At 42.3% G+C, this 12,770-nt stretch overlaps 1 protein-coding gene across 3 annotated transcripts in view; it reads left to right on the top strand.

The window, feature by feature from the left end:
* The window catches only part of rcc1l (RCC1 like), a 58,612-nt gene that overhangs the window by 10,713 nt on the left and 35,129 nt on the right, over positions 1-12,770 (top strand). For all 3 annotated transcript variants that reach the window (XR_011963272.1, XM_072589257.1, XM_072589258.1), the window contains exons 4-6: positions 1,680-1,746; positions 3,690-3,741; positions 10,402-10,486. Coding sequence is in view for 2 of the 3 variants with exons in the window: in XM_072589257.1 (XP_072445358.1) it covers positions 1,680-1,746; positions 3,690-3,741; positions 10,402-10,486 (204 nt within the window). In the remaining variant the exon portion in view is untranslated. The remainder of the gene's footprint in view (positions 1-1,679; positions 1,747-3,689; positions 3,742-10,401; positions 10,487-12,770) is intronic.

Here is a 12,770-nt window from a genome sequence, read left to right as displayed (position 1 = left end):
GACTCTTCTAGCCAGGTGTGCACCAGTCTGGGTGCCTTTGAATGTTTGGTCATTCAGGAAGGTTAGGGGTGAAGGAGAAGAGCACTTTGGTAAGGAAAAGACATTCTGAATGGAATTCCAGACCTTATTGTCCAAAGGTACAGCCACAAGTGGTGATGTTGAAAGTGGGAGTTGGAGGCCAAAGTCAGTAGCACAAAATATGTAAGAGATGAGGCAGTGGGGGGAGGAGGGATGGGGTGGGGGGGCGTTGTGGGGGGAGTAGTGGAGAGAAGGAAAGTTGTAGGAATGAAGATGATGACAGAGCTAACAAAATGTGATGTCATGAGGAATTCAAATGTAAGAAAGTTTGAAAGTTGTATTATTTAATAATATGATAGATGTAGGAGTAGAAGTGAACCTTTCAGCCCTTCAAGTCTGCTGTCTCAATTCAATGAGGCTCTGATGATCCTCAACTCCACTCTCCTGCTTTTTCCCCAAAATACCCCTTGATTCCCTAAACTGAAATAAGGAACTGCAGATGCTGGAAATCTAAAACAAAACATGCTGTAGAAACTCAACAACTGTCACAGCATCTGTGGATAGAGAAATAGAGTTCATGTTTTGAGACCAGTGGTCTTTCTTTTGGCAGACCTGCTGCATTCCTCCAGCAATTTGTTTTAGTTTATGACCCTTTATTTTCTTATTGATTAAAAGTCTGTTTGTCTCAGCCTTGAACGTACTTAACAGCATTCTCTATCTCTTTCCCCTCCCCCCCACCCCCACCCCCATCACTCTGCAGTAAATGCCACAGATTGGCTACCTTCTGAGAGAAAGAAAATCCTCCCTGTCTGTCTTAAAAGGATGACCTATTGGTCTGAGATTATACCCTTTGGTTCTACAATCTCCAATGTCAAACCCCTAAGAATCTGATATATTTCAACAAGGTTTCCTCTCATTCTCCTAAACTTCAATAAATACAAGTCTGACCTACTCGGCCCCTCCTCATTGGACAGTCCCTCCAGGTTGCCATTGTGAAAATGCCCTCTTTATCCCAACTCTCTGTTTTCTATTAATTAGCCAAACCTCTGTCCACGCTGTTATACAACCAGAACACCACAGGTTAGTATAGTGTGAATAGCCTTACGTATGGTACCTTACTAAAACCATTTGGAAATCCACTGGTGTCTTCTTTATCTATCCTGGGTGTCACCTCCTCAAAGAACCCTAATTTTGTCACCCTAATTTCCCCATCATGAGGCCACGCAGACTCTGCTTCATTTTATATTTATTTCTAATTGCTTTGCTATTATATCCTTTGCAATAGACTCTAGCACTTTCCCAATAACTGATGTTAAGCTAACTAGTTTTTTTTTAAATTCCCTTCTCTTTTTGAATAAATATGATACTGTGGGAGTTCTCCAGTCCTCTGGCACTTCTCCTGATCTGAGGATTCTTTGAAGATTGCTACTTCTATAGTTACTTTCTTTAAAATCCCAGGATGCTGTCCATCAGGTCCAGGGACTTATCAGCCTTTAGCCTCATTTGTTTCACTCGTGCTTTTTTCTCTGGTAGAACACAGCACCCCTCTTCTTTCCTTGTAATCTCCTCTTTAGAAATTGCATTTGTTAGCCCTGTCAAACATGGGTGCTTTCTGATGAAATTTTGGGAGCTTTGTTGGATTTGGTTTGTGTGTTTTTCAGTTTTCAGTATGGGAAACAATGCCTATGGACAGTGTGGGCGAAGCATCGTGGACAAGGAGAGTTATAGGTAAGCTGCCTCCTGGACCTTAAATCAAATCCAAAATAAAACGGGCGGCACGGTGGCACAGTGGTTAGCACTGCTGCCTCACAGCGCCAGAGATCCGGGTTCAATTCCCGCCTCAGGCGACTAACTGTGTGGAGTTTGCACATTCTCCCCGTGTCTGTGTGGGTTTCCTCCAGGTGCTCCGGTTTCCTCCCACAGTCCAAAAAGATGTGCAGGTCAGGTGAATTGGCCATGCTAAATTGCCCGTAGTGTTAGGTGGAGGGGTAAATGTAGTGGTATGTGTGGGTTGCGCTTCGGCGGGGCGGTGTGGACTTGTTGGGCCGAAGGGCCTGTTTCCACACTGTAAGTAATCTAATCTAATCTAATCTAAAAAAACCTGACTGGGTAAGCGTCGGCAATCAAGTGAACCTAAATTAATTAGCAACAAATGGTGGAGATCAGAAGACTTCACGGAGGAGAGTGTAAGGGAATGATAAGTGCCCATCATAGATTCTCTGGGTAGTGCTAAGATGTACGTAGTATAGTTAAAAAGACAGAAAAGTAAGCGGGGGGCACCTAATGTATATCTTGGGATTTTGTTAAGGTGAACAGAGTACCTTCTGCTTGGCAAGATAGGAAATGTAAATTAGAAATTAATGGGGAGGTTAGGAACAATTTTATATAGAGGATGATTAGAATTGCATTTTTTTCAGCATGATACATTTGTGACTGTAAGCCCCTAAAGGAAATGAAATTGATTGCTCAAGAACATGGAAAATGAACAAGAGGTTGAGAGTGAGATATTAAGGTGTACAGAGAACGAATTGGACAGTTGGATTTGACTGCCTGGGGTATTAAAGGGTTTGGGGGTTCAGTTTGGCAGGAAAGCCTGATGAATAATGGAAGGGTGAGGTTGCTTGTGGAAGTTGTAGAGTTTGTTGGTGTGACTGGGAATAGTGAGTGTTTGTTGAGGAAATATTGGTGGGAATAGGCCAGTATGTGAGTACTTCAGTGGCAAGGAAAGTGGGAACAAAATGGCTGTGTCATGTTTCTGGGAGTTGGTTGGGGAATGTCTTTAGGAGATAAATTTGGGGATTGGAGAAATAATCTGTCATTTCTGGTTCTGAATGTTCTATTTTCTACCACCAGTAATCTAATAGTAGTTCCGATCCTGGCCACAGTTCTAACATAGTAGGAACCAATGATCTTTCCCAAATTCTGGAGTTCCCTGCATCAGCTACAAAACGTAACCCAAACATATGCATAATTTGTTCCTGCAACCCTACTATTAATACTCTATTTCGATGTTGATGATGGATGAGAATGGCCCTCTCTCATCCTTTCTGAAAAAAGCTAAAGTGTATACTGCCCAATTATATTAAAATAATCTGTGAATGTGCATAAAGATGTGACTTACTAATTGATGATGCAACTGGCGGAGACCTCAGTGAGTGAGCAATGTGTTGCTGCATTCTGACCCTGCACTTACCTATTCCCAGAGATCTTGCTGTCTCATAGTCAAGATATGGTACCCTGTGTTAGAGCAGCACAAACCCACATCTTAGTCTAAAGTGCAGATCTTTAACTGATCTTTAATATGGGTGGCATAGTGGTTAGCACTGCTGCTTCACAGCGCCAGAAACCCAGGTTCAATTCCCGCCTCAGACAACTGTCTGTGTGAAGTTTGCACATTCTCCACATATCTGTGTGAGTTTCCTCCGGGTGCTCCGGTTTCCTCCCACAGTCCAAAGATGTGCAGGTTAGGTGAATTGGCCATGCTAAATTGCCTTAGTGTTAGGTGAAGGGGTAACTGTAGGGGAATGGGTCTGGGTGGGTTGCTCTTCAGAGGGTCGGTGTGGACTTGATGGGCCGAAGGGCCTGTTTCCACACTGTAAGTAATTTAATCTAAAAAAAACTACTTATGTTGTGACTCTAGGTTACTTACCACGATATTTGTTATTTTTCAGTGGTAGCCAAATTATTCACCGAATTGAAGATTTAGATGACAAAATCGTTGAGGTAAGATTTGTTGGAAAATCCCAAGTGATTGTGAACGATCATACAAAAAAAACTTTGAAACAGGCAATGGTTCTTTTCAATTCAATCACTAACACTTATCAATTTGTAAACTAGCTGTGTTCGTAATTCTATCTCTTGCTTAACTCAGTGCACTGTTACCAAATTTGTCTTCTGAATGGTAAGTGGAATGAGGATTCAAGATACACATTCAAATTAAATACACTTGTTCTTTCATTTATGAAACTCTAGCAGTCCCCTTTTCAGTGGTAGTTTGTTAACCCTGGCAATTACTCCCTGGCCTTGGTTCTGGCTTTTCTTAGTACAGTATGAGCCAGTCTGGAGTACATGGGCTAGTCTCTTTTGCTAATTAAATTTGAGACATTGTTGAATCTCCATATCTTCTCCCTATCTCTGCTGCTATTTGATCCCATGCACAGCTTCTTCAGACAGCCCATAAAATATTTATAAAGCTATAATTTAATGGAGTTTGAGCCACTTATTATCTTTATGTTTTGTTTCAACTGAGATTGGATGAGTGCCCCCATTTCTTTCTACTCCCAGGTCGCCACTGGCTAAAACAAATTTCAACTTTAACCAGGATACTGTTAAAGTTTCTGTAGTCTGACTGGACCTCTGGGCTGCTGTCATTGGAGAGAGGTGACTGGTGGTGATTTAACTTGAGGGCCACCACAGTTTGGCTGGTGCGTGAATTGAACACACATTAAAACTAAGCCAATTAAGTAGGTTTTCGACTGTATCTAGTTTTTTTTAATGATATATTTTTATTAAGAAAAAATAGATTTTTAAATATTACAATAAATACAAAACAATGCAATTCAAAACAGTACAAAAATAGTACAAAACTAAACCCAAATAATAAAAACAAATCCCCAGCCCACCCTCCTATACGAATGTATAAACATATATGGAGAAGTATAAAATTTTTATAAAACCTAAACTAGCTATTTAACTAACTAAATAAATACCTAACAACAAACAAATAAATAGTAATAACTCAGCCCAGCCAAACAAAACACTCATACATTCACAGTTCCTCCTCCCTGGATATTGGACTCATGAAACACAATCGTTACGGCTATATAAAAACTGTATAAAAACCCTTGTTAGTGTGGCAGATAAATCTGTGTCCAGGTATTCCAAAAAGGGTTGCCATGTCCTGTAAAAATTCTCAGTTTTGTGGTGTACCATATTTGTGAGAAAATCTAGGGGAATATGCTCCATAACAATCTTCCCCCAACCCGATGGGCCTGGGGGGTTTTCTGATATCCAACCTAGCAAGATATTCTTCCTTGCACAGAATGTAAGAATATTGAAAAGTTTTTCCTTATGCGAGTCTGCAGGAAATACAATGGGTAGGCCCAAAAGGAGCGAAATAGGGTCCTTCTCCACCCCTACACCTAAAATCCTCTCCATTGCACCCACCACAGTGCTCCAATATGTTTGAACCCTGTCACAAGACCAAAGACAATGGGTAAGAGTGCCCTTACAGACCTTGCACTTGGGACTTGCTGAAGATACCCCTGGTTTAAATTTTGACAAACGGTCTGGGGCTAAGTGGACCCTGTGGAGAATCTTCAACTGTAAAGCATGTGTCCTATTGCAAATTGATATCTTCCTTGCATTCTCCCAAATATCCTCCCATGCCTCTGAAGAAACTTCAACACCCAGCTCTCTTTCCCACATCTTGCAGAGTCGATCAGACTCATCTGAGATGGCACCCCCCAATTGGTGATATAGAGTACTGACAGAGAGTGTACTCTTAGCCCTTAGTACCCCTCTTTCTATGTCAGATTTGTAGGGATCAGTCAAAAGTGTGGTCTTTTTTTGAATAAAATCCCTAACTTGAAAAAAACAAAAGAGGTCTCTATTAGATAACTCGTACTTCCATACTAACTGATCGAAGGACATCATTATATCTCCCTCAAATAAATCGCCCAGGCAAGATATACCCCTAGCTGCTCAATGTTTAAATCCTGAGTCTATCATACCTGGTTGAAAACTCGGCATACCCACTAAAGGTGTAAACAAAGATGTTTTGCCAATATTACCTTCCCTCTGCCGAATTGCCCTCCATGTTTTAACAATATTGATGACTATTGGGTTATGGCAATAACTGTCCTCATCTTGTCCAAAAACAGCAAACTGGTAAGGGGGCATCTTGCCTGGGAGACTTCGATATCTAGCCATATTGAAAGAGAGTCCCCACAAACCCAATCACTTATGTAGGTCAAGAGCGAGCTTAATTGGTAATTTTTAATGTCCGGAAAGTCTACTCCTCCCAATCTGTGAGGCAGCTGCAGTTTGGCCAATTTAATGAGGGGCCGTTTACGGTGCCAGATAAAGGAGCTGAACCAACTGTTCAGTCTCCTGAGTGTTTGTTTATTGAAAATCAGGGGGAGCATCCATATAGGGTATAGCAAACGAGGGAGAATATTCATCTTAATAAGCGCTATCCGACCCAACCATGAGACTGGAAGTGCCTCTCACCTTTGGAGATCTTGTTTAATTTTTTCAAATAATTGAGTAAAATTGGCTTTGAACAGCCAATCCAGAACTGGAGTAATGAATATGCCCAAATACACAAAACCCCCCTGTGACAACCTAAATGAGAATCAATAGTCACTCTCAAGGGCCAACTCTTCCGTAAGACCACCCATAGGCATAGCCTCTGATTTAAGCAAAATTAATCTTATACCCTGAAAAAGCGCCAAACGCGTGAATGCATTGTATCAGGCAAGGCACTGAAACTGCTGGATTTGTCAAGAAAATTAGAACATCATCTGCATATAGCGAGATCTTGTGTAATTTTGACCCCACTTCTGGAGCTGATATATTGGGATCCCCATGAATGGCCTCTGCCAACGGTTCAATCACCAACGTAAAAAGTAATGGTGAAAGGGGACAGCCCTGCTGGCTGCCCCTAGAAATATTAAAATTGTTTGATCGTACCCCGTTGGCAATGACCGCAGTGAGAGATACACTGTAGAGAACCTTTACCCATCTTATAAAAACTTCGCCCAGACCAAACCGGTCTAGAGTATAGAAAAGGTACAGTCACTCAACTCGGTCAAATGCCTTCTCTGCATCTAAAGAAATCACCAATCCCTGTATTAACTGCTGTTGGCATGCTTGAATTACATTAAGCAGCCTCCTAATGTTATTGGAGGATCTGCGACCCTTTATGAAGCCTGTCTGATCCTCTTTAATAATAGAGGGTAACACAGTCTCCAGCCTCAACGCTAGAGCCTTAGAGAGGATCTTAAAGTCCACATTTAAGAGTGAGATGAAGCACAGTCTTCCAGATCCTTCCCTTTTTTATGGATAAGTGAAATATTGGCCTCTCTCGGAGATGGTGGGAGACAAACATGACTGTATGAATCATTAAGCATATTCAGCATCAGGCCTGACAATACACTTATAAATTCCTTATAGAATTCACTGGGAAGTCCATCAGGACCGGGCGCCTTTCCACTCTGAAGCTGCCTCACAGCTTCCTGCACTACTTGCTCTGAGAATGGGGCATTGAGACTGTTGTTCGGGAGTCACACCCGGGAGCTTCAGATCTTTAAAAAAGGATTCCATTTTGGCCTGCCCCTCCTCACAATTCTCAGACTGATGTAACTTAGAGTAGAATCTCTGGAACGTGACATTAATCTTTTTAGAATCACATGTTAGAATCACAGACCCTTCCCTAATCGCTGTAATAGTTTGTGGGGCGCTGTAATAGTTTGTGGTGGGAGACTGTGTATTGAGTCGGAAGAGATAGGAGAGGTCTTGAACAAGTACTTCTCTTCAGTATTTACGAACGAGAGGGACTGTATTGTTGAAGAGGAGAGTGTGAAACGGACTGATAAGCTAGAAGAGATATCTGTTAGGAAGGAAGATGTGTTGGACATTTTGAACAACTTGAGGATAGACAAGTCCCCCGGGCCTGACGGGATATATCCTAGGATTATGTGGGAAGCAAGAGAGGAAATTGCAGTACCGTTGGCAATGATCTTCTCGTCTTCACTGGCAACGGGGGTGGTACCAGGGGACTGGAGAGTAGCGAATGTTGTGCCCCTGTTCAAAAAAGGGAATAGGGATAACCCCGGGAATTACAGGCCAGTTAGTCTTACTTCTGTGGTAGGCAAAGTAATGGAAAGGGTACTGAGGGATAGGATTTACGAGTATCTGGAACGGCACTGCTTGATTAGGGACAGCCAGCACGGATTTGTGAAGGGTAGGTCTTGCCTTACAAGTCTTATTGAATTCTTCGAGGAGGTGACCAAGCATGTGGATGAGGGTAGAGCAGTGGATGTAGTGTACATGGATTTTAGTAAGGCATTTGATAAGGTTCCCCATGGTAGGCTTATGCGGAAAGTCAGGAGGCATGGGATAGAGGGAAATTTGGCCAATTGGATAGAAAACTGGCTAACCGGTCGAAGTCAGAGAGTGGTGGTAGATGGTAAATATTCAGCATGGAGTCCAGTTACAAGTGGAGTTCCGCAGGGATCAGTTCTGGGCCCTCTGCTGTTTGTAATTTTTATTAATGACTTAGATGAGGGAGTCGAAGGGTGGGTCAGTAAATTTGCAGATGATACAAAGATAGGTGGAGTTGTGGACAGTGAGGAGGGCTGTTGTCGGCTGCAGAGGGACTTAGATATGATGCAGAGCTGGGCTGAGGAGTGGCAGATGGAGTTCAACCCTGCCAAGTGTGAAGTTGTCCATTTTGGAAGAACAAATAAGAATGCGGAATACAGGGTTAATGGTAGGGTTCTTGGTCAGGTGGAGGAACAGAGGGATCTTGGGGTCTATGTACATAGATCTTTGAAGGTTGCCACTCAGGTGGATAGAGTTTGTAAGAAGGCCTATGGAGTATTATCGTTCATTAGCAGAGGGATTGAATTCAAGAGTCGTGAGGTGATGTTGCAGCTGTACAGGACTTTGGTTAGGCCACATTTGGAGTACTGTGTGCAGTTCTGGTCGCCTCACTTTAGGAAAGATGTGGAAGCTTTGGAGAGGGTGCAGAGAAGATTTACCAGGATGTTGCCTGGAATGGAGAGTAGGTCATACGAGGATAGGTTGAGAGTTCTCGGCCTTTTCTCGTTGGAACGGCGAAGGATGAGGGGTGACTTGATAGAGGTTTATAAGATGATCAGAGGAATAGATAGAGTAGACAGTCAGAAACTTTTTCCCCGGGTACAACAGAGTGTTACAAGGGGACATAAATTTAAGGTGAAGGGTGGAAGGTATAGGGGAGATGTCAGGGGTGGGTTCTTCACCCAGAGAGTGGTGGGGGCATGGAATGCGCTGCCCGTGGGAGTGGTAGAGTCAGATTCATTGGCGACCTTTAAGCGGCATTTGGATAGGTACATGGATGGGTGCTTAATCTAGGATAGAAGTTCGGCACAACATCGTGGGCCGAAGGGCCTGTTCTGTGCTGTATTGTTCTATGTTCTATGTTCTATGTTCTCTTTCTGGCAAGGTATGCTAAGTATTTGCCTGGCTTGTCACCATGCTCGTATAACCTTTGCTTTGCAAAAACCAGCTCCTTCTTTGCTGTCTGCATGAGTACGGAATTTAGTGTAGACCGCAGCGCCATAATCCTCTGTAGTTTGACCAACGAGGGTCTGTCAAAATGGGCTTTCAACCATGCTTCAAGGAGACGTTGCTGCTCACCCTTCTGCCGCTTCCTACTTGTGGAATATGAAATAACTAACCCTCTGGCATAAGCTTTGGCAGTTTTCCAGAGAACAAATGAGCTATCAACCGAGCCTATGTTGATGTCTAGGAATGCCCGAAATTCCCTGGAGAAATACTCCACAAACTTGCTGTCCATGAGAATAAAGGGGTCCATTCGCCAGTACCTTGAATCCACTGTAACATCCTTAATTTTAACCATGAGGTACACTGGAGCATGATCAGAGATGGCAACATTACCAATCGTACAGGATGCCACCAGATCCAGGGTTACCGCAGGGGTCAGAAAAAAATGAATCCTCGTGTGACACCTATGCGGATTGGAGAAAAACATGAAATCCCTACCTGTAGGGTGGAGACACCTCCAGACGTCCACCAACCCTAATTCCCCATATAAACCCAATAACTGTTTAGTTTGTGCAGAGGGTATCAAGGGACCTTAGGCAACCTGTCTACTGTGGGGTCCATGAGGCAGTTAAAATCTCCCCCTATAATGATGTGCCGAGACTTGAGACTTATCAGTTTAGAAAAAGACATCTACCAAGAATTTAAGAGGATGAACTGGGGAACAATAAACATTTAAAATGCTATATTCTTCCCCATTTATCAAGGCTTTAAGAATTACAGCAATAAAATTCAAATTTGATTGGATTTTAGTATCCTGGGGCATAATTTAAATTGATTGGTTGCATTCGGATGTTGTGAAAACCTAGCAACCAAAAGTCAGATATTTGTTTTACAGCCAAATATTTTCAATGTTCCAGTACACTCTGAGATTGCTAGTCAGTCACATGACATGTGCCTGCAAGCGCTCAGTGCAAAACAGCCTTCAACTTCATAACAGAAAGTAATTTCATTCTTTAAATATTGTTTGTCTGTACAAAATAAAAGATCTGATGTGATCAGATAAGCATTGCTTTAGCTTGGAACTGTTCATACCATGTTTATGATTTTCAGGTTACATGTGGACAGGATCACAGTCTCTTCAGAACAGAAAAGGGCGAGATCTATTCCAGTGGCTGGGGAGCTGACGGACAAACAGGTCAGGGGATCTGATGGTGGTTTCTTCAGTTCCATAGCAACTGTTCCTTTCAGGATTCAGCTTAGAAGCCTGTGATAGTTTTGTAGAATTTAATTGTTTATTAACTTGTGGACAGAGTTCTTAAGAGGTGGCAGAATAAATTGATGAAGCTGCTTCAAAGCAGAAATGATTCTCGGCTTTAAAACAGAGCAATCCAACACAAAAGCAAGGATGTTATGGTGAATCTTTATAAAACACACATGGTTAGGCTCTAATTGTGTCCAAATCTAAACACCACACTTTAGAAAGGATGTCAGGATCTGAGGGAGTGCACAAGAGTTTTATTGGTACAATAATCGTGATTTTGAAATGTTTGTCCTTGTCTCTGAATCCCTTTGTGCCCTCAGCCTATATGCAGTCTCTTAATCCTGCAAACCCTGAGGTCTCTTGGCTCCTCCGATTCCCATCTTTTGTGTATTTTAAGAGCTACACCACTGATGATTGGACCATCAAATAGGTCCCAAGCTCTGGAATTCCACCTCTACATTTGCTGCTCACCTCTACTTCATTCTGGTTCTTTACCACACTCCTTCAAACAATCTCCTTTCTCATGCATTGGTCCTCTGCCTCAGTATCTCATTATGTGACTTACAAGTTTTATAGTACTGGTGATATGATATATTTATTTATATTTAAAATAAATTGTACCAGAGAAAGGGATGTAGTTATGTGAAAAGTTTGGAGAAGCAGGGATTGATCTCTTTGGAGCCGTTTAATTGAGACATCCAAAATCACAAATGGTTTAGTTAGAACGATAAAGTGGGACTGTTTCTACCTCGTAATCAGAGAACTCCGATTTAAGGCAGTTGGCAAGGCAAAAAGAGGTGAGGTGAGGAAGATTGCTTTCACACAATGAGTTGAGATCTGGAATGTGCAACCTGAAAGGATTCGGAGGTAGATTGAATGGCGACTTGATACAGCAGAATACCCTGTGACTTTATTAACACAATTTGGACAGTATGAGAAAAAGCCATTTCAGACCATTGAGTTAGCTCCATACCCCAAACAACATGCAGTTCACCACCTCCATTCCTTCACAGACCACCTGAGCGATCACTGTTTAGAACTCCAGATCTTATCTGCGGCAATCAGCTCTGGGACAATTCTCCCATCTGTCTGCAGTACTTCAAGCCTGTGGGAGTGAGACATTTAAGCCTGCTCTACCATTCAATATGATTATGGCTTATCTGATCCTGGAATCACATCCATGTTTTTACCTGTTCTCAATAAACCTCCATTCTCATACAGTTCAAATATCTATCTAACTCTACCTTTTTAATTAATGCACTGACCCAGAGTTCCACAAATTTAAGATCCTTTAAAAGACAAAATTCCTTCTCATTGCCGCCTCAGTGAGCTAACTCTTTATTCTGAAACTGTGACCCTGGTTCCAGATTCTGCCATGAGGAGAACTATCCTTTAGCGTGAATCCTGTCAACCCCATTCACTGAGTCATAGAGATGTATTCTACAGGAATAGTGCCAGAAGACTGGAGGATAGCAAATGTTATCCCCTAGTTCAAGAAGGGGAGTAGAGACAACCCTGGTAATTATACACCAGTGAACCTTACTTTGGTTGTGGGTAAAGTGATGGAAAGGATTATAAGAGATAGCATTTATAATCATCTAGAAAGGAATAATTCAATTATGGATAGTCAACACTGTTTTGTGAAGGGTAGGTCGTGCCTCACAAATGTTATTGAGTTCTTTGAGAAGGTGACCAAAAAGGTGGATGAGGGTAAAACGGTTGATATGTTTATGGATTTCAGTAAAGTGTTTGATAAGGTTCCCCACAGTAGGCTATTGTACAAAATGCGGAGGCGTGAGATTAAAGGTTATTTAACGGTTTGGATTGGCTAACTGAAAGTAGACAGAGGGTAGTGGTTCATGGGAAATGTTCATTCTGGAGTTCAGTTAATAGTGGTGTACTGCAAGGATCTGTTTTGGGGCCAATGTTGTTTATCATTTCTATAAATTACCTGGATAGGGCATAGGAGGATGAGTTAGTAAATTTGCAGATGACACTAAGGTCAATGGAGTTGTGGACAATGAGGGAAGATGTTGCAGGTTACAGAGGGACATAGATAAGCTGCAGAGCTGGGCTGAGAGGTGGCAAATGGAGCTTAATGTGGAAAAGTGTGAGGTTAGATTAGATTACATTACAGTGTGGAAACAGGCCCTTTGGCCCAACAAGTCCACACCGACCCACCGAAGCGTAACCCACCCATACCCCTACATTTACCCTT

Source organism: Chiloscyllium punctatum, chromosome 19 (genome assembly GCF_047496795.1).
Source record: "Chiloscyllium punctatum isolate Juve2018m chromosome 19, sChiPun1.3, whole genome shotgun sequence".
NCBI lineage: Eukaryota > Metazoa > Chordata > Chondrichthyes > Orectolobiformes > Hemiscylliidae > Chiloscyllium > Chiloscyllium punctatum.
Note: the sequence above shows the minus strand (reverse complement) of the source record. Positions and strands in the feature narration are given on the sequence as shown.